Consider the following 23,262-nt stretch of genomic DNA (forward strand, 5'->3'; position numbering starts at 1 on the left):
AAATGCCTATTATGTACAAAGCACTATGTGAAGAGGGTCTGGTGTATGTAAAGATAAATTGGTTGTGGATTCTCGAATTCTTTCCCCTGATGTTAAGGCGTTATTAGTCCAGCATAGGCACGCATGTGGGCATAAATAGTTAAATATGAAGCAAGATTTTAGAGCCAGAAGTAGAGCGTAAAAAGCTAAAGAAGTGGGTAGGAGCAAATATTTCATCCTGTAGAAGAGAGGAATCTAAGAAGCTTCAGAGAGGAATGTCAATGAACTGAGTGTTTAAGAACAAATAGGATTTCAACAGATAAGGGGAAGGGATGGAGTGCAAGAGAAGAAAGAAATAAGGAATCGCTGGGAGTCAGGAAGGAGCTGGAGTGTGTTTGGGGTATTGCATGCTGTCTGGTTTGGCAGGAAAATGGTATCGAAGAGGAATACAGAAGGCAGTAAGCCTAGAAAGATTATCTGGCACTGGCCATGCTTATATGCTTTGAAAGGCTTTAGACAAGATAAACATTAACCTATACTGAATTGTAGAGTAGCAGGAAAATGGTTGAGAACATGAGCTTTAGAGTCAGGCAGCCCTAGGTTGTAATTTTGGTCCTAGTATTAAAAGCAATGAGGCCCTGTATATATTTCTTAATCCACTCAAACTCTAACTTTCTCCTCTTTAATGGGGGGATGATTACAGGACCTTGTTGTGAGGATTAAATGAGGTAATGTAAATTAAAGTATCTATACAGGTACCTGGTACCTGATGAAAGGAATCAATAAATGTTAGCTGGTATTGTATTATAATTTTATGGATTCATTTATAAAACTTTAACTCTTTACTGAGATGGTGTGTATTTTTTCCAATACCACTGATGACTCATTTATTTGTTCCAGCACATGAATCACTAAGAATATCAAAAGAACAGATTGTTCAGAATATTATTTGTACCTGTTAAGTGTTACAGATGTTAACACTTGTTAATTTATTAGCTCAGTGTCTTGGTCAGTTTGTACTGCTATAACAAAAATACCATAGACCGAGTGGCTTAAGCAATGAACATGTATTCTTCACAGTCTGGAGTCTGGGAAGTCCAAGATCAAGGGGCTGGCAGGTTGCGTGTCTGGTGAAGGCCCACTTTTTGGTTTATAGATGGCTGTCTTCTTTCTATAATCTTTCTTGGTGGCAAGAGAGCTCTCTGGGGTCTATTTATACAGGCACTCATCTCATTTATGAGGATACCACCCCATGATCTAATTACCTCCCAGATATTATACCTACAGATACCATCACATTGGAATGATGTTTAAACATGTGAATTTTGGGGGGAATGCTAACATTCAGTCTGTAGCACTCATTAGTATTTACTGAGTGCCTACCGTATGTTTAGTGCCAGACGAGGTCCTATAGGAGATGACATGACACAATCCGTCTCTTCAAAGAGGCTTATGATAAAGTTAGAAAAACTATAGCATATCTTTGTTATCGACAAAGCCACAATTTTGTCTTTGGCTCAGATGTGTTACCATTTTTTAAGGACATGTTAGGCCCCGAAAGGACTGGACACACCACTTTCTTCATTCATAGCACTGTGGAAATGCAACTCTTTGCATCAACAGTATAAAATAGTAGGTAAATAGGTACTATTATAGAGCAGAAGTAATTTAGGGTTTCAGAAAAGAGAAATATTAATGTGAATTAGAGAGGTTGGGGAAGATTTGAGGGAAAAAAATAGTAGGTATAAGATCTAGTTAGGTGGGCAAGTAGGGAGATTAGTTTTAGAAGGGAACAGCATGAGCAAAAGCCTTGAAAAGTGACTATAGTTTTAGGAGGGTCATACAGAAACTTCCCTGGCTTAGGTCCAGGTTTATACTGAGGAGAAAAAGAAGTTGGGCTGGATAAGAAGGCCCGTGCCAAGTTGCAGAAGGAGTGGCAGTCCACGGTTAAATTAAAGACTTGGTTAGGGAGTGTTAGACGTTGATGGTTGCAGGTTTGTGTATGTTTCTTATAAGCTGTTTCCTCATCTGTTCAGAAACTTGCAGGAACAACCGTTTTTTGCACTTTACAATGGAGGAATGAAGGCAGTTCCATCAGAAAACTTTATTGATCATTAATGTCCTGGCAGTGCTTCCATTTGGGGAACATTGCCTGAATGTATATTCAGCCTAGAGATGTCTTCTCTTTGTATGGAGTTTTCAAAGCATGCTCTATCAGTTGGGGTGGCATTTGGCCATAGGACAAGTTGACATACAGTGACTTAAACAAGTTAGGGATTTATTTTCCTCATGTAACAAGATGTCCTGGGACGGGCAAGTGCAGGGCTATTAAGATGGCTCAGTGTTGTCATGGAGACCTAAACTCCTATCTTCTTATATTACTATCTTAGCCTGCGGCTTTCATCCTCATGGCTGCTGTATCTTCAACCAATTTCATTCTTGTTTCACACAGGAAAATGGGGAAGGGCATGGACAAAAGACTGAAAAAGCTTTTCTGTAGAGTCTGCCCCTTTAGAAAGCTTTCCTGGAATTGCTACCCAGCAACTTCTGCTTATATCTCATAGGCTAGAACCATATCCCTAACTGCTAGGGATATGGTTCTAGCCTATATCCCTAACTGCTAGGAAGAAGGTTAGCATTTTTACAAAGGTGCATTTTTTTTCTCTGATAAAACCATGGTTCATTTAGTGAGGAAAAAAGAGAGAAAGGATGCTGGCAACCAGCAGTGTCTTCCACACTCTCCAGGTGCCAGCAATGCTCTTAACAGCCTGTTCTTTGAGGTGGTGAGAGGCAGGCGTAGGTATTTATGTAACACGAGCGAAGAAATAAAAAGATATGAATTTGCGAGGAGTCCATGAATAGCTATAACTATGATGAATCCATGACTCTCATCTGGGTTTTAGTTGAAAAGCAAAAGAACCCATCAAGCCAGCCAGATGTAGCATTAAATCTAAGAATTCCACAAAGTTTGTGTTCAGAATAATAATTAATGTTAAATAGCTTTAATACAGGCAGATTCTTAAGCAGTCAATACAATTATGTGTTAAGAAACATTGAGGATAGATGAGCTTGGATAGGGCAGTACTACGTTACCACTGCAAAGCTCTCAAGAACTTGGGTTCACAAAGCCACCTGAATATTCTTAAAATAGTCACAACTCTAGGGTCGTACTCAGCACTTTTGTCAACTTTTAGTTTTCTTGATTCAGAGGTGTTTTTAGTCACACATACATATATGTGATGTTGTCAGCTCCCTCTGTGCATTAAAATTACCTGGGGAACTTAAGTAATATTGATGCCATGGTCCCACTGCAGATACTCAATCCTGGAATGGCCTTCCAAGAGAGAAATAATGACGGAAATCACTAAGACAGTGACAGTGGGACTGGAGGGGAGAGGACAGCTTTGAGACATATGTAGGACAACTCCATCCAATAGAACTTTCTTCAGTGATGGAAATGTTTGTATGTACTGTCCAGGATGGTCCATGAGCCACACGCGTGTGGCTGTGGAGCACTTGAAATATAGCTAGTGCAGCTGAGGAGCTCACGGGCACCTCCTTGAACAGTGCAGATTTAGGAGATAGAATCGATAGGCTCTGGTTACTGATGGGGGCAGAGAAAGGTAGGGGTGGGAGTGAAAGAGAGGTGTTAAACACAACCTCAAAGGTTTTGTCTTCAGTGAGGGGGCAGGTAGAAATGCTTCTTGTATAGGGAATGGAGTGGGGCGGGGGCAAGTTCATGATTCTTACATCGGGGTCTCGGAGACGACTAGCATGCAGCAGAGCGCCTGGCTTACTGTAGGTGTTCAGATCATGTTGGATGGTTTCCATTATGTGTGGTCAGGATCCGCAGTTCCTGTGTTATATTTGATTAGTACAAATACAGTCTAAAAGTATCTCTGAGAATACTACTCTCTTCCCATTCATGCTTTTCTTTTTCTCTCTTTTTAAAAATCAGGTATCAAATTGTAGTGGAAATAATCCAGGCAACTACAATTAGCAGCTTTCCCCAGCTGAAGAGGCACAAGGGTAAGAATTAATTTGTTATTTTCAGTTATGCATTCTAAAGGTCTATCCCTGGTCTCCTTTCTCCTGTCAGAACTTTGGCAAGTATGAGCATTCTTCTGGCTTACATTTAAATATTTCAATTTATTAAATAATAGTATAATAGCATTAGAGAAAGTAAATATAAAATCATCCTAACATGAACCTTTGTTTGTATTCTCTGTTCCCGTATGAGCTTTATTCATCTGTAGTCATAATTCTTAGAAGATTAAAATCATCGGACAGATAGTGCTTCCGTTGTTTTAAAACATGATTTCATAATTTTTTTCTCATTAACATTTAATTTCAATACACATTACTATTTCTACCTTGAAACATAACCTTGATGGTCATTTAAATGACTCCAGTGAGTTGATGTTTCATAATTTAATCTTTTCCTTTAGTTAAGCATTTATATCGTGAATAACTTCTGTCCTCTTTCCAGTCTTCTAGACTTTTTTTTTTTTTTTAAATATATTCTATGTTTTTTTCCTGTTCACCTTCAAATAAGAGATGTTTACCCAGGCATAATACTGAAGAATAATTAAGGTGTGAAGATGGCTGTCAGCCCCCTTATCATTTGCGTGGTGCTAGCATATTACCCCTCTCATACATGAGGCTGAAGGACATGTTACTGTCTAGAGTGCAGAGCAGGTCTAGATTCGTAGCTACGATGTAGCAAACACTGCTCCCTTATAGGCTAGACTTTCCACGAGAGTCTCCTGGCCCACTGGAGTCCCCGTCAGGGAGCACAGTGCTAAACGAACAAAGAAGAGCTGGCCCGGAGACTTTACACATGCACCCAGGGTTTGTCGTTAGCACATGGAGACAAAGGAAGCCTGGGTTGGGGACTTTACTTCTCTCTGTGTGTCCTGACAGAAGATAAGAGCTGTATAAAAGATGGAAATGAAGGTATGGATTATGAAGAGGCACTAATTTTTAATCTCAGCCCAGTAAGGAAGATGGTACAAATGTGTTCATTTAGAAATGTTTACCAAACACTGACTAGGTGATTACGATACTGTGATGAACAAAGCAAGCTCCATATTTGTTGAGTCCCTAAACCAGGAGGGCTATGCAGTGACCAGGAAGGAGGTGTTACAGGGTAGGATGTGGATGATGGTAGTGAAAAGGAAGGGATTGATAAGGAAGATGATGAAGGCAAAATAGCCTACTTGGCGCCTGATTGGATATGGGGAAGAACCGATGGGACATTACAGTGCTGGCACACTGCTGACTTCACAGATGAGGAAATGGCTGTCTAGACAAGTAAGTAAATTAGTTTGATATCATTCTAGTCTGCTACTGTTTCTGTTATGTACATTGCTTCAGGTTGGTGAGAGGAAGTTTGACGTACAGAAAGAAAGTACTAGAGCAGGAGTTAGGAGACCTTGGTTCAAGTGATAGCTTCCTGATGAAACCTAGATAAGTCCTTCTATTTTTCTAGGACTCCATTTTTTAGTGTTTAGATTGAATGCTCTAGATGATTGTAAAGCGTTTCTCAGTGATGATGTTAAAAGAGTCAGAGAAAGTATAGGGGGGCTGGTTTAGAGGTAAGAATGCTTGGACATTCTGTATTTGTGAGACAGGAAGATAAAAAAGAGCCTGTTTGGCTTTTTTTCCTCCTCTCATTTGGCATTTCTAAGCTGGGATTCACTTTGTGGAAAGAGAGAGAGCAACCCTGAAGAGAAATATTTGGTAGTTATTAGTATAGAGATAATAGTTAATGGTCTACTATATCTGCTGTCTCCAAGTCAAGTATCTTTGCAAAGCTGAAGCTGTTCCCCATTCTTAGAGGAGAACAATGTATTAACAATCTCATGTGACTTCCCCTAATTCGTAATACCATCTACTGTCTCACTGTTCAAGTTCACATGTAGGCAATTTCAATTTTAAATAATTAAGTTGTTAAAATTTGTGTACATACTTTATAAAAAAAAGGAAGATCAAATTTAGCATTCTCCATTGTCCTTACTTTTTAAAAAATCGAATGTTCAGTAACATTGAGTATTATTGGAAGCAGTTCTTGTTTCTCTGTGACCTTTGGAGTTTTGATGTGTGGCTATCCAATAAAAAGTTACTTTATAAACCAGTTTAGATAGCCACTATATCTCATTCTTCCTCAAATTGATCTTTAATTTCTTTCTAGACAAATATATGTGTTTTTTTCCTCTCTCTCTTTAAAAGTCATTAAGGAAAGTTTGATTTTTAGCATTAAAAGACTCCCCAAAATATAATTGTTGAGTTGTTTTTGGAAATCTTTGCATTTTAGAGGCAGTGAAAATATCATCAGGCAAAGAATCTGGGAAAAGTCTCAGCCTGTATGTTAACCCCTTGCCACAAGCCCACCTGTCTGCACTGGTTCTCTGAAACCTGGAAAATGGAGCTGTGCTCATTTGTATCTCAGAGTGGCCATGTAGTGACGCTGCCAGGTTGTGTGTGCAATTGTAAGCAATGCCATTTCCAATGTTATTTCTCCTATTTTCACATTATCTTTGTAAGTGGGGGAAACTGAAGAAGTTTAAAAAAAGAATAAACAGATGGAAGATCATAAGAATATTTAGTATTCAACCTACAGATGGGAACCTTACTTATGAGAATAGTGTATATAAGCTCTAAATATAGTTTTGTTGCTGCATATAAAGTTGTTTCTGGCAAAGCTTTTTCAGTCATAATCATTGATGATTAAGAAATGATATGCAACTGTGAAAATACTTTGAGGATTTAAAGAAAAAATGCTGTATTACAGGTTAGGAGAAATTACCTGATTGTGTAACCCTCTAAAACCTTAAGGCAGCGGTCCCCAACCTTTTTGGCACCAGGGACCAGTGCTCCTATGAGAATCTAATGCCCGATGATCTGAGGTGGAGCTGAGGCAGTGATGCTAGCGCTGGGGAGTGGCAGCAAATACAGATGAAGCTTCACTCGCTCGCCTGCTCCTCATCTCCTGCTGTGTCTCGGACCAGTACCAGTGTGTGGCCCAGGAGTTGAGGACCCCTGCCTTAAGGAATTAACCAGTTCACTCTGTACTGCCATGTGAAAGTGTGTAAATCAAAGCCCCATGTAACTGGACATCCGTAGTTTCTTGTCTTCTGTGAATGGCAGCACCATTCATCCACATAAGTCAGAAACCTAGGAGTCATCCTTGTTCATTCGTTCTCCATCATGTACTATATCTAGTCCATCATGGTCACACAGATTGACCTCCTAAATATATCTGAATGCTGTCTTTCTACACCACCATTTTCTACCAGTTCAGTCTTTCTCTTGAACTATAGCAATAGTTTCTTAATTGGTCTCCTGTATCCACTTCTGTCCCTATTTAATATATTTTTCATACTGAATCCATAGTGATTTTTAAAAAGTAGATCGTTATCATGTCACCTTCATGCTTAAAACCCTTCATTATCTTCACCTTGTTCTTAGAGTAAAAGCTCCTTGATGTGAGACCGACAGAGTCCTGCTTGCTCTGGGCCCTGACTTGATCTTCATCCTCATCTCGTGCTGTTCCACTTCCTCTCTTTGTGCTCCAGCCACACCAACTTTCCTGTTTTCTCTCACTCTGATTCCTCATCTTTGTACATTCTGTTCCTTCTCCGTAGAATGCTACCCTACTCTGCCCAGGTAACCCCTACTTATCCTTTATATTTTATCCTGCATGTTTCTTCTCTGATCAAAACCCCTCCTCCCCTGATTCAGGGTAGATGAGAGAGTGCTTGAGTTCTCTTAGGACTCCTCATATTAGTAGGGAATGTACTCTGGAGGACATCTTAATTACCAGAATTAGGTCTTCAGTCATCTCACAAACATGTTTTCGAGTGCCATTATGTGGTAGATACAGCTGTGCAATGAAAAACTGCCTTTGACCTTAAGGAGATCTCAGTCTAACGAGGAGACAGGTAGGCACACATGAAAATCATAATACAATTTGATAAATGCAGTGAGAGTTGCACATTTAAGATTTAGTAGTGGTTCAGATGTGTGGAGCAGTCGGGTCTACCTGCAACAAAGGTCAAAAAAGGTTTTCCCCTAAGAGTAACAGGGTTGAGTCAGAAAGACTGAATGGCTCTCATTCCCTATGGACTTGTCAGGTATATGTGGGTGGAGGGTACCACGTGTACGTAGATGAAAAAGACAGTTGTGGAACAGCCCCCGTGTGTGGGTTATGTGAGGTGAGACACTGTGCTGGCGTTTGGCATGTAATGGAGAGATGAGGCTTGATAGGAAGACAGGGGCTGATCGTAAAGGGCCTTGTAAGCTCTCCTAAGAAGTGTAGGCTCTCCTAAGGCCATGCCACCCTGAACGAGCCCAATCCCGTCTGATCTCGGAAGCTAAGCAGAGTTGGGCCTGGTTAGTACTTGGATAGGAGACCACCTTGCAAGACCAGGTGCTGTAGACATAAAAAATAAAAAATAAAAAATAAGAGATTGTAAGCTGACAAGGTCCTTGCCGGTTGCTTTGCCTACAAAATAAATAAATAGATAGATATTTAGATAAATAAAATTAAAAAAATAATTAAAAAAAGAAGTGTAGACATAATCCTGTAGAACAGTGATTCTTAAACTACAGTTTGCATCAGAATCTCCTGAAGGACTTGTTAAAATGCAGATCATTGCCCCCACCCCTGCTCCAGAGTTTCTAATTCTGTAGATCTGGAGTGGGGTTCCTGAGAGGTTGCGTTACTCACGGGTTCTCCAGCGATGCTGGTGCTTCTGACCCAGGAACTGCATTCTGGGAACCACTACTGTAGATGATAAGAGTCATTGATGTATTCATGTTTGCATTTTAGTGCCCAACTCCCTAGTTTTTTAATTTACAATTTGAACAGCCAGAGTACTTGAGAAATGGGCTATGAAGGTAACTGGCTGCTATGGTCTGAATGTTTGTGACTTCCCAAAATTCCTATGTTGAAATCCTAACATCCAAACATAATGGTATTAGGAAGTGAGGCCTTTGGGAGGTACTTGAGTCATGAGGTGGAGCCTTCATGGATGGGATTTGTCCTCTGATAATAAAAGAGTCTTCAGAGAGATCTCTAGCCTCTTTTACCATGTTGAGGACATAGCAAGAAGGTGACCAGCTGTAACCTGGAAGCGGGCCTTCACTAGAATCTGACCATGCTGGCACCCTAATCTTGGATTTTCAGCCTCCAGAACTATGAGAAATAAATTTCTGTTGCTTATAGCTACTCAGTCTGTGGTTATAGTCACTTGAATGAATTAAGACACTGGCCAAGTGTAGGAAATCTCGTAGTAATGGAACGTATGCTAAATTTTCTCTGAAATTTGATGTGAATAAGCCACAGTATTTTATCTCCCTTTAGAGCTTTCTTTTCGGCTATTCTGAATCCTGAAGTGTCATCAAGAATAGTTATGGCGATTCAGAGTAATATTTATTCAGCTGACAGCAGCAAATGACATTATGTGGATTTGAGTCTGCTATAAACTGCTGTATATAAGTAGTACACACTTGGGAGTGATATGCTCATAGTATAGACTGGAAGGCTTTGGTAAAATTATGCATTTTCTTTTCTTTAGACTATAAGTAAACAGTTTTGGAATTAAATATATCTAGTAGAACTGTAGAACTTTGGAATATATCGAATATGTGTATAGACACACATGTACTCACATACATTTACTTGCTGATAAGAACCATAATAATTTCCATTAGAAATTATTTTTATAAAGATAATATGTAGCTTCTTTGTCTGGTTTGGGATTTAAAGGTGTCACTGATTGAAAGAAGGGAGCTAATTGCCTCAGGGTCCTTTCTGATGCTTTGATGTGATCTGACTTTCTAGCATTGCAGTAATTTGATACAAATGTTTCTAATTTATTAATGACCTAAACTTACAAAACACCCAGGCTGGTTCTCTGCCATTGCTACAGGGGCCCCTGCCAGTGTTTTTCCCTGCCCAGCCCTCTACTGTGAGAACTGCTACCTCGGGCACCTGCTAGTCCTTCTCCAGCGTCCTACTTCACCCCCATCTATTCTCTGACTTGAGGGACTCGTAATTTTATAGGCAACTCTACTCTCCCCTCTGTCCCCAAAGAAAACTTTAGTCATCGTATAGTCTAACACTTGAATTTATACAAATAAAGTTTAGGACCAGAGATGTTAAGCACTGTACCCTGTGTGACTAGAACTACTGGTTAGTCAGTCACACACAGATCTGGGACTTGAACCCAGGTCTTCTGACTCTTCCTGGACTCTTCCCACTCCCTGCTCATTCACACAGGTAGATGTTATGAGAGCCATGCTCAGGACTTGCAAGTGACATGGGCCAGATCCATGTTCTAAGTATATGTGTCTATCTGTTCAACTCATAGTTCTAATTTGGGAGCAGGGCTCTTCTGGGAATTTAATGTGTGGATTTAGTTGATATGACATTATTTTAAAAAACGTGTTGCAGATATGTCGGAGGGCCTTAAATCAAAGCAAATGCTAGATACATTTAAAGGAAGGAAACATGAGGTGTGCAGCCAGCACCCCTGACCGGGCGGTGCAGGGCCCGTGAAGCCTCTGCAGTCTCCTCCAGTATAACTCGAGTGGCTCTCCCATCAGCTCCTGCTATCGTTTCTGCTGCTTGCTCAAATATACTTTCTGCTAAAGTGGACTGCCACTTTAGGAAATTTCAGGTGTTTGATTTGTTAAGAGAATCCTATTTGTTCTTAAAAAAAAAAACAAAAAAAAAACATACAGGCCTCAAGTCGAAAAGTAAGGTAAATCTTTTTTTATTTCCTGGGCAGCCTTTGAGATGATTTTCAGATAATTTTGAAGAAGTTCGTGATGATTAGTAACTACCGAGAATCGCTGTCAGCTTCATGTCAGGAAGTCAAGCACCGTTTCTCGTTCTGAGACTTGACTAGGCCCTAAGTAAATACATACCTGTTTCTCGAACCCTCCTCTCAGGGAGTGTTGAGTGAAACTTCTACTTATATGTTTAAGAAAGACTCAGAGGCTTGGTAGTCTGTTGGTGTGGATGTAGGTTGAGGAGTGGAGGCCTGACGTTTTCTACTGGGGAACTTTCTTAATTTCTTACCTCGATCGCCAGGAATGTGAGAAGACCTGTGCATCCTGGGGAGGACAGCCACATGCTGGGAAGCCGGGGGGAGGGAACAAGTGTGCTGCCTGTCACCTTCACGGCCAGCCAGCCGCAGAGGTTATGCTTCTGTATTAGTACTCCTCAATGGGGCGGGGTGAGGGGCACAGTTTTGCCCCCAGTGGACAGAGGACATTTGACAGTATCTAGAGACATTTTTGGTTGTCACATCTGGGGGAAGGGATGCTACTGGCATCTAGTGGTAGAGGCCAGGGATGCTGTTAAACATCCTACAGTGCGCAGGACGGCTCTCCACAGCAAAGGTTTCTCCAGCCCCAGAAGTCAGTAGTGCTTAGGGTGATAAACCCTGCCGTGTCATCCACTGAATTCCTCAGTCAACCTGCTAAGGTGCCGTTGTTAGGCTATGCCTTGGAATTTGATAGTGCGCTATCAGAAAAGAAAAATATTCTGCTATTGATGTTTTTTTAATACCTGAAAAATATAGGGGTGCATTTTAATCCATTTATACTTGTGCTATTTCTGGAGTCATTAGAGTAAGTTAATTCGCCCTCCTTTGCCTCGTTAGAAATATTATGACACAGTTGTCCCCTGGTGTTTTTACTGCAAGCCGCTTCACTTACTTAAGGAAGAACTACATCATGGGAAGAAGGTTTACAGCAACAGGCAGTTCTGTGATGTCATTCACAGGTCTAACACGATGTCTTTGTAGCCCAAGGGTCCATCTAACATCTAATCCCGACACCATTTTCAGCAAACGAAACCAAATGAATCCATTTCCTTTTGCTCCGACCTCAGTAGAATCTAGACTACGTAGGAGGAAAAACAGTAAACATTATATTAATTACTTTAGAATATTATATCCCTTGTGTGTTCATCTTGGCACCAATTTAAAGAGCCACTGCCATCCAGTTTCACCTACCACTATTCATTGTCTTGGCTTTCTTTTTAAAGCTAGATTAAGTGCTGTGTGAATAAACGTTTATTAGCAATGCACAGTGTTACCTAAGGCCCTACACAGAAACAGCCATATGAATCTGGCTTGAGCTCGGCCACAGTGGTTGGTACACACCTGCTTGTCTATACTTTTCTTGACTTGAATATTTCTTGGCCGAATGGGATTTCAGGTCACAAAGAAGCGTATTCATCTGCATGGCTGGATTTACAAGGATTTTTGCACAACAGACACATGGGTTGCGTAAGTTCCATGTTAGTCATTTAGCCTCGAATGTGGCATTAGTTTTCTGAGGCAAAAATAAACAGCATTGTCTAAGCAACAAGCTGCTGTTGCATTTGTTAGCAACAAGCTTTGTGATCAGACAATGGCGTTGTATCGCCCTTGAACAAACAGAAGGCGTTCTCGTGAGCAGGCGACATTCAAGCAGAGCACCAGAATATTCTCAACCCTGCAGCTGGGTTTTAGAGGAAAGTTTATTCTTTTTTCCTTCCTTCTCTTTGTAATTTGCTTTTAGTTTTTATACTTTTAGAAAAGCTTTATAAGCTTTCTTAGGAGAAGAAGAATTTGGTTATTGATAAATGTGTGTCAATTTCTTCCAATATACATCTCTTTATTAGCCTGTCTTAACCCCAAATAAACATTGTATTCTAGGTTTATTTTTAAAAAGCGACTTTTTTGTTCCCAAATTTTAGAGTAATTTAAATGCTCTGCACAAAATTTAGACTTTAAGGATATATGTTTAAAAATGAAAAATTTCTGAAAAATTAGCTATTCCAAGCATGGATTTCTTTAGGTACATACACAAAGCCTACTAGGTTACAACAGACTAATTTGGGGACAGACTAAATTTACCTGTATCTTCCCACTGTGGAGGCTCTGAAACACTAAATTTGACTCTTGAGGTGAATCCTGAGTTATTGAGTTCTTTGCTCAGGGCCTCTGTGTCAGCCATGCATAGGACAAGCCGAGAAACCACTATGGAAGTCAAAAGAAAATAGCTCCTCAGCAGACATATGGAAAAACGGCTTATAATGTCTGACAGACCCTCTTGAACAGGGCCATCTATTGACTTGAAGTCTGCCTGTGACCCTCTGTGATAAATGCTGGGAAAAGCTGCTTCTGAAAGACAAAATGTTTTATGGTTCTTTTCTAAGTTTTTTCAGTTAATGTGGTCAGCCTGCTGAGGAACTGTTTTAAGCATTTGCACAAATTGACTAAGTGGAACATGAGAGAGGTAAGGATCATCCTGGGGAATTGGAGGTCTCCTGGGAGATGTGTAAAACATTGCTTCGACTTCACTTTGAGGGGCACCAAGAAGCAAAGAAAGCACAGATGCTTTTCTTTTATCAGTGTAGCGCTAAGCTAAGCCAAGTACACTGTGACTCACCTCCGGAAGGTGCAATCTGACCAGGAATATTTATATTTATCTAGTGGTCTCCTAGGCCCTGAACATTGCCTAACAATCTCACAGTGTTTCTGAAGTGAGCTTGCTCTTCTGCATTCCACAGTGAATTTCCCCCTTCCGCAGGCCTCTGACCACTCACTCTTTTTACCCACCTCACTCTAAGCAGGTAACCTCACTCACTTGGTCAAGAAAACTGAATCCATGTGAGGGCTGCTTCAGCCTGCAGCCACCTGTGTCTCCAAACTTGTTTCTGTCTACACCTATCCATGTTACTACAGTGGAGGAAACAGCCTTTTCCCAAAGCCAGTCTCTTCACCTGTCTCATGGATTACATTTCCCATCTAACACTCTCTTTCTCTCTTAGCTGGTTCTTTCTCATCAGCATTAAAACCAGCTCATTTCTTTCCCATTAAAAAAAAAAAAAAAAGCCTTCCGTCATCCCCAATCCCTGCTCCAGGTTGTGTATGCAAAGCAGTCCATTCTCTATAAGGTAATGCTCAATGCTTAAGTCATTTTTTAAAATTAATTTTCTGCAAGTTTTTTGCTTTTACTTTAAATTATATAATGCCAGCTTAAGGAAACAAACCATTGTAAATGTTCGTAAATGTTTTTCGATCAAATTTTACAAATTCTTGGTAAGACCACATGGCAGAGCCAGAATTCTAATCTAACTGTGATTCCAGACGCTACTGCAAACACTCCACTTGGTTTGACATGAAAGTCCCTAGTGATCTTGGCAACAGCAGCTTTGGTGGAAGGGAAGGATAGGAACCATATTCGAGTAAGTTGAAGAGCGGGAGGCGAGGATACTCAATCCTGTCTCCCTCATTCACAGCTAAAGTTTTAGAAAGGACACAATACCCGATAGGTGGTAAGCACTCAGAAAACGTTACCTGTGTTGTTAGTGACGTCTGCATGACATTTGACATAGTTCATTCACCCGTTCAGCAGCTATTTAATGCGTCCTACTGGGTTGCCAGACACTATTGTAGGTGCTGGGGATACTGAAATCTATAAACAAACAAAATGCTGACCTTCGTGGGACAAATTGGTCAAGTATACAGTATGGTAATATGCTGTATAGCAAAGTAAAGCAGAGAGGGAGAAAAGTAGTATTGTAAGGTGAGGGTTGCAGTTGAAAATAGTGTGTGTGGCCAGAGAAGGCTTCCCTGAGACCCAAACCAGGGACCTGAAGGAGGCGAGGAATTGAGCCACACAGATGATACGGGTGATGCACGGGCCAGGCTGAGAGAATGCATCAGACTTTTATACCCTGAGCAGGGAGCTGCCCAGTGTGTTCAAGAAGCTAGTCACCAAACACCACATAGTATATGATTCTGCTTATATGAAATGTTCAGAACAGGCAAACTCACAGAGGCAGCCCTGGAAAAATACCTAGGGCTGAGTGGATTGGGGGATGACTGCTAATGGTACATGGTTTCTTTTGGAGGCATTGAAAATGTTCTAAAAGTAATTGTGGTGATGGTTGCACAACTCCGTAAATATACTAAAAGCAATTCAATTGTATACTTTAAATAGGTGAACTGTATGGTTTGTGAATTATATCTCAGTAAAGCTGTAATTTAAAAAGAAAAAAACCAGTAAGGAGACCAGCGTGGATTGTGTGGACAGTAGGGGCTGAGGTCATAGAGCTGACTCTGAGGCCAGAGTGTGCAGGGCCTTACAGCCCCTTAGAAGAGGCTTTGCTGTGGGTGGAGTGGGGTATGTGGGAGGTTCTTGAGCAGAGGAATGGCATGATCTGATTTATGTTTTGATAGTATTGCCTTGGCTGCTGTGTTGAGATAAAGCCTGAAGGGGAGGCCAAGGATAAAAGCATGATGACCGGTTAGGAGGCTGTTGCAGGAAAACAGAAAAAAGAGATTATTTCTCCTTTTTTGTTGAAATTCTCTTTCTTTGACTTCTCAGTAAAGCACACATTCATTCATCCTCTGTCTCTCCTTCAGTCTCTCGGGTTGGCTTCTCTTGTTATCCTCTTACCATTAAATATGGGATTTATTTAAGTTATGTCCTGGGATCTTTTTTTTTCTTCCTGGGTTATTTCACCTACCCCTATGACTTCAGTTACCATCTTAGAGCCAAACACTTTTAACTTCACACCTTATGTCTCTGCTTAGAAAGTTCAAATGGCCTCAAACTCAGCTTGCCTATTCTGGTTATTGTTTGCTGCACAACAAACCACCCTAAATCATCATGTCTTAAACAACAGTCATTTCTTTTGCTCAGGAATCTGCAGTTTGGGCAGGGTTTATCGAGAATGGCTTTTCTCTGCTTGTCTGGGGCTGGACGGTTCACTTTTCAGATGGCGTATATACATGGTACCAAGTTGGTGCTGGATGTGGGCTGAGATCTCAGCCAGGGCTGTCGTCTGGGGGGCCTCTCCATGCCCATCTCTCCACTGACTGATTGTGTAGGCTTCCTCACAGCATGGAGGCCTCATACCTGCGGGATAACTTAAGAGGCAGCTCAGGGCTCTGAGTCAGTGGTCTTTTACCAACTAGCCTTGGAAGTCGTAGCGTCACTTCCTGCATAATCACAGACCCGTCCAGCTTCAAGGAAAGTGAACACATACCCTACTTTTTTCAGAAGAAGATTGTCAAAGTGACACTGTAAAAAGAGCATGTGAGATGGGAGCTATTATTATGGCCATCTTTAGCAAATATCATCTGCTGCATTGTTCAAAATTGAACTTCTGATCTTTCATAAACCTGCTTTTCTGATTCAGTAATTGGCTCCGCCTTCTCCACGGCTGCTCATGGCAGAAATTCGAGAGCTGCCTTTGATACCTCTTTTCTTTTTACATTCCTTAGCAGCCTATCCTCTGTCCTGTCTAGTCAGTCACTGGGTCCTGTTAGTTGTCTTTCTAAATCATCCTTAAATCCTGTCAGTTCTCACTTCTGCCATTGCCATGAGCACAGTGTGGGCCACGGTAGCCCTCCTCAGTTACTGCAGTGACCTCCCAACTGGTTTCTCTACTTGCAGTCTTTCACCTTCCACCTCTCTTTTGCCCTCCTTCCTGTGTAATCTTTAAATATACACATCCATTTACGGCATACTTCTGCTTACGAACCCATTAAAAGCTTCTCAGTGCTCTTGAGCTAGAGACCAAAGTTCTTTCTATGGACCGAAAGGCTTTGCATCTTCGAGCCCCGGCCTACTTCAGATTCATTTCGGATCACTCCAGCTCCTTTTACATCTGCTGTCCGGCTTTGTTTCAGTTTCTTCAAAGCTCTGTTCTCTTTCCTGCTTCAGGGTTTTCACTTTCACATTTGCCGTTCTCTCTTTCTGCCACACTCCACTCTATTCATTTTATTTGAATGGAATTTCCTCAGGAAAACCTGGGTTAGAATCAACTGTTTAGCAGTTTAGTGGTACCTACACATTTTCTTTATAGCCCATATTATATTTGTAATTGCTCATACTGTCTTTGGATTTCTCCCTTGCTACATTTTAAGTTCCAGAGATCGAACAATTGGTCTTGAATCCCTAATGCCTAGCCAGTGCCTGATACATAGTGAGCACTCAGTACATGCTTACAAATGATTATGCATACATACACATACATACAAAGATATAGATACATAGATATATACACACATATACACGCACATCAATTTATGAGTATATGTGTATAAAGGTTTTATTTAAGTGTTTTACACTTAGATAAGATTTGTCAGTGGTATATTTAGAAATTATGTTTAGAAATTAATGGTATTTCTATTTGTATTTAGCATGAATTCTGTTCTGTTCTGTTCTGTTCTGTTCTGTTCTGTTCTGTTCTGTTCTCTTCTCTTCTCTTCTATTCTAATCGTTTAGTACCCACCATTGTTCAAATGTACAACATCAGATACTAATCTGGTTCAGGGTTGTTGTGTTCTGTCTTTCGTACCTTGTCCTCTGACTAGGTACTATCCATTCATCCCATTCAAGGTAAAGAAACTGCTGCAATGAAAGCTGATCTCCTGAGGGCCAGGAATATGAAAAGGTACATTAACCAACTGACTGTGGCAAAGAAGCAGTGTGAGAAGAGAATCAGAACCCTGGGAGGCCCTGCCTATGACCAGCAAGAGGATGGGGCCTTGGAAGAGGGGGAAGGGCCGCAAAACCAAAAGGTAGAACTTTGCAGTTTCTTGTTTTGCCCATTTCATGTTTGTTACGAACACTGATGAAATCACATATACAGTCTTTTAACTTTTTGGTTTTTAAGACATATGGTCCAGAACATAGACTCACGTGTTTGCTTTGATGAGTGAAAGAACTGTAGTGCTTGATGTCCTTGACTTCTGTGAAAGGTAATAGGTGTGATAGATTGGCATGGGGTATATATATGTGTGTGTGCACATGCCCGTGTATATTTTCCCAGCCCCCCCCACCCTTTGCCCTCCCACAATCCTAGAGGAGCATATTTATATTTGCAAGGGCCAGTCGTATTACTCCCTACCAGTTGGATAGAAATAACCATCTATGAAGTAAAGGTATCTTATAAATTATTTTACTTAGCTCTCACCACATTGTTATTAAATACGTACTCAGTATCCCCATTTTATAGGTGAAGAAACAGTTGGTTTAAGTTAATTGCCATGTAGATAGGAAGAGGAAGAACTAGGTAAAAACCCAAATCTAATTGATTCACAAATCTGAGTTCTTTCTCACTAAGCCATAATATGTTGGTGACTGTTTTGTACAACAAAAGTTCGAACTGTGTGATATGGACTCCTTAAATCATAGAGCTTAGGAAAGTGCTCTAGCCCTACCTGATGCCTGCCCTTATTTTCAAGGACCAAGTTTGTCTTCTAAGACTGAGAGCATGCTAGGATTGAAGGAAACAGCCAAAATACTCTCTGAGGAGCTTGACTGTACTACACGGGATCAGGACCTCAAGGCAAACTCCAGCCTCTTTTGTAAGATGGCACTTAGCCACAAAGAAACATCAGCATAATTTAATTCTGGCTATACTCCTACTCACGTATTCTCGTTTTTAGTCTCTTGATCTTTTTGGTTTTTAACTTTTCCTGTTCAGCTCTTAGTTTGCATTCAAATGTTTATCTGTGACTTTCCCCTTCCTCCCTGTTCCACTGATGAACTTTTACTTTGTTCAAGGCCCAGTCTCCATTACAGCCTTTTCAGAAAAGTTTATGCTCCATCTTCGACCAACTCTTCTGCAGCATTTTACACAAGTAGCACAAATGCAGCCCTGAGTAGCACTTGTTTTATAGAGGGGTCCACTAACCACTGGAGTTCTGTTTATTTTGCTATTAGCAAGTAAACCTTTAAGTGATTTTGGCTTCATGGTCCAAAGTAAAAACTTCACCCTTTGGTTAACATTGGAGAGAAAGTGGATTTGGCAAATTGAATGTTGTTCTCTTCCTCCTTCTCCTCAGCCTCTGGTCTCTTAAATAAATTTCTAGCCACATTTATCATAGATGAAGTCTTTTACTTGTGTTCTATTCACTTATTCACTCACTCATTCGTTCACTCAACAGACATTTATTGAGGGTCTACAGTCTCTCAGTTATAGTGCAAGGTACTAGGATGCAAAATGAATGAGATGGAGTCCTTGCTCTCAAAGGATCCCATGTAATTATAAAATAAAAAGGTCAGTGACCTCATAGAGATAAGAGAGACACATATAAGAGAAGCACCTGATGGCTTGCTACCTAGTCAAAAGATGATGTGGTTTTAGATGTTGTGGTAGAGGAAAACCCCAAGAATGATAAAGGAAGCTTATTTTAGGAGATTTGAATATGATTTCAGCATAGGTTATCTGGAAGTACCTACTGGAAGTAGACAATCTGATTCTAGCTCCATTTCAATTCCAGATATTTAAGAAAGGAGAAACCCATTTCTGTTGCAACAGCTTATCCTCAGAGTAAAACCATTTGCTCTGGTCTTCAGGCCAGAAGCCTCAGATAATACTATAGAATTCTAATGTTTATGGTTGTTTACTCTTCTAAAGGTAAGACTTTGGTTAGTTTGGGGCCCATGTGATAACTTCATAAATAGGTAGAGCAGTTTTGCTATAACCTAATCTAATTATAACCTAATCATATCCGATCTAGAGGAATCACCACTAACTTCATTTTAGAACGTAGCCTTCAAAATTAGATGAATCCTCCAGTTAAAAGAAAGAGATTATCTGAGTGAATAAATAAAAAGCAAGATATAATTATATGTTGTCTACAAGAAATGAAATACAAAGGCACAATTAGGTTGAAAGTAAAAGCGGCGGGGAAGTGCATGCCATGTAAACACTAAGCATGGGAAATCTAAAGTAGCTAATATTAACTTCAGAACCAGAAGAAAAAAGAGAAAGGTCTAAAATCAGTGATATTCCAACTTAAGAAGCTATAAACTAAAACTAAAATAACTAGAAAGAAGGAAATAATATAACAGTAGAAATCAGTGAAATAGAGAACAAGAACAAAAAAACAATGAAACCAAAAGGTAGTTCTTTAAAAATATCAATAATATTTATATTCTCTAATAGTTAGACTGACTAAGAAAAAAAGAGAGAGGACACAAATTACTAATATTAGGAATGAGAGAGGACATCACTATAGGTCATAAATGCATTAAAAGGATAACAAAAGAATATTATGAACAACTTTAAGCCAATAAATTTTACAACTTAAATGAAATAGATGAATTCTTTTGAAAACACAAATTACCAAAACTGACTCAAAAAGAAATAGAAAATATGATTAGCTCTAGATGTATTAAAGAAAATAAATTCATAATTTAAAACCTTCTCCCAAAGAACACTTCAGGCTCAGATCATTGCACTAGTGAATTCTATTAAACATTTAAGATAATATCAATCTGAACTACACTCTTTTAATAAATGGAGGGAAAGGGTACTCTTCAACTCTTCATAGGATACCAGAGTAACTGATACCAAAACAGAGAAAAACATCACAAGAAAAGAAAACTACTGACCGATATCATCATGACACTAAACAGAAAACTCCTTAACAAAATATTAGCAAATCAAATCCAGCAATCCATAAATAGAAAAATTACTCCAATGTGTAATTTGGAGTAATTCTTCTGACGGTGGGTCCTTAGAATAAACGTTGTGTACACTGTTTATCTGCAATTCCATTGTCAAGGCTTGATGGAATAGTTATTTTTTTAAACAGTTTTGTTAAGGTATGACATAAAATGCACTACATGTATTTAGAGTGTATACAAATAAGTTTCAACATATGTATATACTCATGAAACCATCATCACAATCAAGGTAGAAAACATATTTATCACCCATAAAAAGTTTCCTTATGCCCTTTGTAATCTCTCGACCCCACTTGAGACCTACTGATCTAATACTACCCCGATTTTTGGCTCCTGTCATTGTCTTGTCTTTCAGAGCCAAAATCCTGGTTTGTGCTTTTCCCAGTTAGTTTTATTATTTGTTGTGATTCACAACAGCTGTTATAAGTCTCACAGCAACCTGTAAAGTAGGTGGTACTATCCCCATTCTACAGATGAAAAAACCAATGGCTCAGAGTGATGGAGTAACATAGAGCTCACTGGACTAGGAAGTAGTAGAGCCAGGATTCAAACCTCGGTGTGCCTCTTTCCAAATATAGGTGCTACATGGTGAAATGCTCATGCCAGCTTCAAGAAAATAAAAAACAAATGGGGTAAAGCACTTGGTTAATCCGCCAGCCAAGATATGAGATATATTAGATGTTTAATTATCCTTGAGATATATTTGGCATCATTTATTTGTATATATATACAGTTTGGAGACTGAACAGAAGGTATTCATAAGACACAATAAAAGAATAACAATGGCTAATATATTTTAGATGTTTTGAACTTAATTTTTGCAAATATGTGAACGTATATCTAACTTGGAATTCATTTGATCTGAGTGAATACTGGGAAGACTTCCTTAGAATTTGTTGACTGTTCTTCCTGCTCAACTCCTCCCTATATTAAGAACCAGAAGCCCTCTAGCCACAGTTGGTATGAGCGCCTTCAACTTCTTGGGAGCATGTACAATTAAGATTTGTACTTCAAAATGCTTCACTAGTATGGTTTACATAAAGTAAAGAAACATACTACAATCTCCCAAAGTTAGTAAACTAACTAAATACTAATGGTCTGAAATATTTATGGAAACTAATCATTAATGGTCCATAGCAAGGAATGGCCACCTCTAATTAGTTACTAGAAGTTGTTAGAAAAAATGTCTGCTGCCCACAGAACAGGTTGAGGGGTCACCGTCGGTGGCAGAAGAGTTAAATGTGCGTTGACCATATGCACTTGGTTTTATAAAGATCTTACTGGTAACATTTCTGAAAATTTTCTAACTGCCAGAGTATTAAGAACCTTAAAATATAAGTTTTCTTTTCATTGCATTTGAGTTATACTTAGTTATCATTTTTTATCTAATTAAGATCCAAGGATATGGGACTTAAATTCCTTCTAAATTAATTTGAGGCATTTCTCCTAATTAATTGAGTTATGAATTATTATCAAGGTCATCTGCTTTCTCATATTATGACAGTCTGTTTTCAACATTGTTCCCATTGTGCCTTCAGATAGTAGTTTTTCTTTTTCTGTAAGCATATATTCATACAATGGAATGTCATGGATCAATTAAAATTTTAGTTAAAAAAAGATTTTTTAGTGAATGTGGTACTCTAAACAGAAGCTCAAGACATAAAATCCTTTTTAGATTTCCTTAGCTATATAAAAATAGGATAGAAAGCAAAAATGCCACATTATTGGACTGCAGCTTTGTGGTCTTTGATACATTTTGCTTTAATTTTTCTATTATTGACATCTATTGCTTTTAGCAGTACATCCTATAGGGCAGGATTTTTGTCTGTTTCATTTCCTAGAAATGTGCCTGATTCAGAGTTGATGCCAAATGAATGAATGGTTAATAGAAATTAGTATTTATTGAATATGTGCATTTTGAATATTCAGTAAATTTTTCCACTTAAAATTTAGGAGTGTGAGAGAAATACTATATTACATTGACTAGGACCTTGAAAATGAGATATTCTGCCCCCCCACCCCGCCCCGTCCCTTGAATGTAGAAATTAATCCATTGGTAGTTAAAGCAAAGTAGTATTTAAAATTTGATTTTTAAAACATTTTCTTAAATTCCTTTATAGATTCTTCAATTTGAAGATATCTTGGCCAATACTTTCTACCGAGAGCACTTTCGAATGTACATGGAAAGAATGGACAAGAGAGCTCTGATTAGTTTTTGGGAGTCTGTGGAATATTTAAAGAATGCTAACAAGGTAGTATATTTAGGCTCAAAGGAGTAATAACTACGACTGAAAAAAACTTGATTGTTAGGTAGTGTGTCTGTGTTTCTCAATGAGCTATAAGATAAGAATACATTAAAAGAATATTTTAAACCACATATAATATTGGCATTAAGTTCTAGTCCATAATAGTAAATAAAATTAGATTTTATTTTTGCAAAAGATGCTTCTCAATTGTGTAGTCAAAGGAAAAAAAGATTTACAAATGTACCAAAATATTGAATTTAGTTTCAGGTAGTTCCTTCTTAACACATTATAAAAAGGCATTATTTTTTTTTTACAATACTGTTCACATTTTATTTAAAATATGATTGAGTTAAGAAACATAGAAAAAAATTTTGGGGTGCAGATGCCTCTTACAATGAAAAGCCCTACAATAAACATTATGTTTTGCACTTGGCAAGTTCTCAGTATATATTTAAGAATTAAAGAATGTGAAATATGTATGTATGTATATGTCTATAAATATACATAACAATATGTATAGCATATATAATATATTTAT

At 39.1% G+C, this 23,262-nt stretch overlaps 1 protein-coding gene and 1 pseudogene across 4 annotated transcripts in view; both read left to right on the forward strand.

Moving 5' to 3' along the window:
* Nucleotides 1-23,262, forward strand: part of SNX25 (sorting nexin 25) — a 104,857-nt gene that overhangs the window by 54,221 nt on the left and 27,374 nt on the right. For 3 of the 4 annotated variants that reach the window (XM_039882664.1, XM_039882662.1, XM_039882663.1), the window contains 3 exons: nucleotides 3,938-4,008; nucleotides 17,398-17,579; nucleotides 22,599-22,730. In XM_039882664.1, the coding sequence (XP_039738598.1) occupies nucleotides 3,938-4,008; nucleotides 17,398-17,579; nucleotides 22,599-22,730 (385 nt within the window). Of the gene's footprint in view, nucleotides 1-3,937; nucleotides 4,009-17,397; nucleotides 17,580-18,487; nucleotides 20,916-22,598; nucleotides 22,731-23,262 lie in introns of those variants that run through there. The other variant, XM_039882665.1, reaches the window with a different exon arrangement.
* LOC120618717 (uncharacterized) lies at nucleotides 8,304-8,422 on the forward strand (annotated as a pseudogene).

The sequence above is a fragment of the Pteropus medius genome, unplaced genomic scaffold (genome assembly GCF_902729225.1).
Source record: "Pteropus medius unplaced genomic scaffold, Ma_sr-lr_union100, whole genome shotgun sequence".
NCBI classification, from domain to species: domain Eukaryota; kingdom Metazoa; phylum Chordata; class Mammalia; order Chiroptera; family Pteropodidae; genus Pteropus; species Pteropus medius.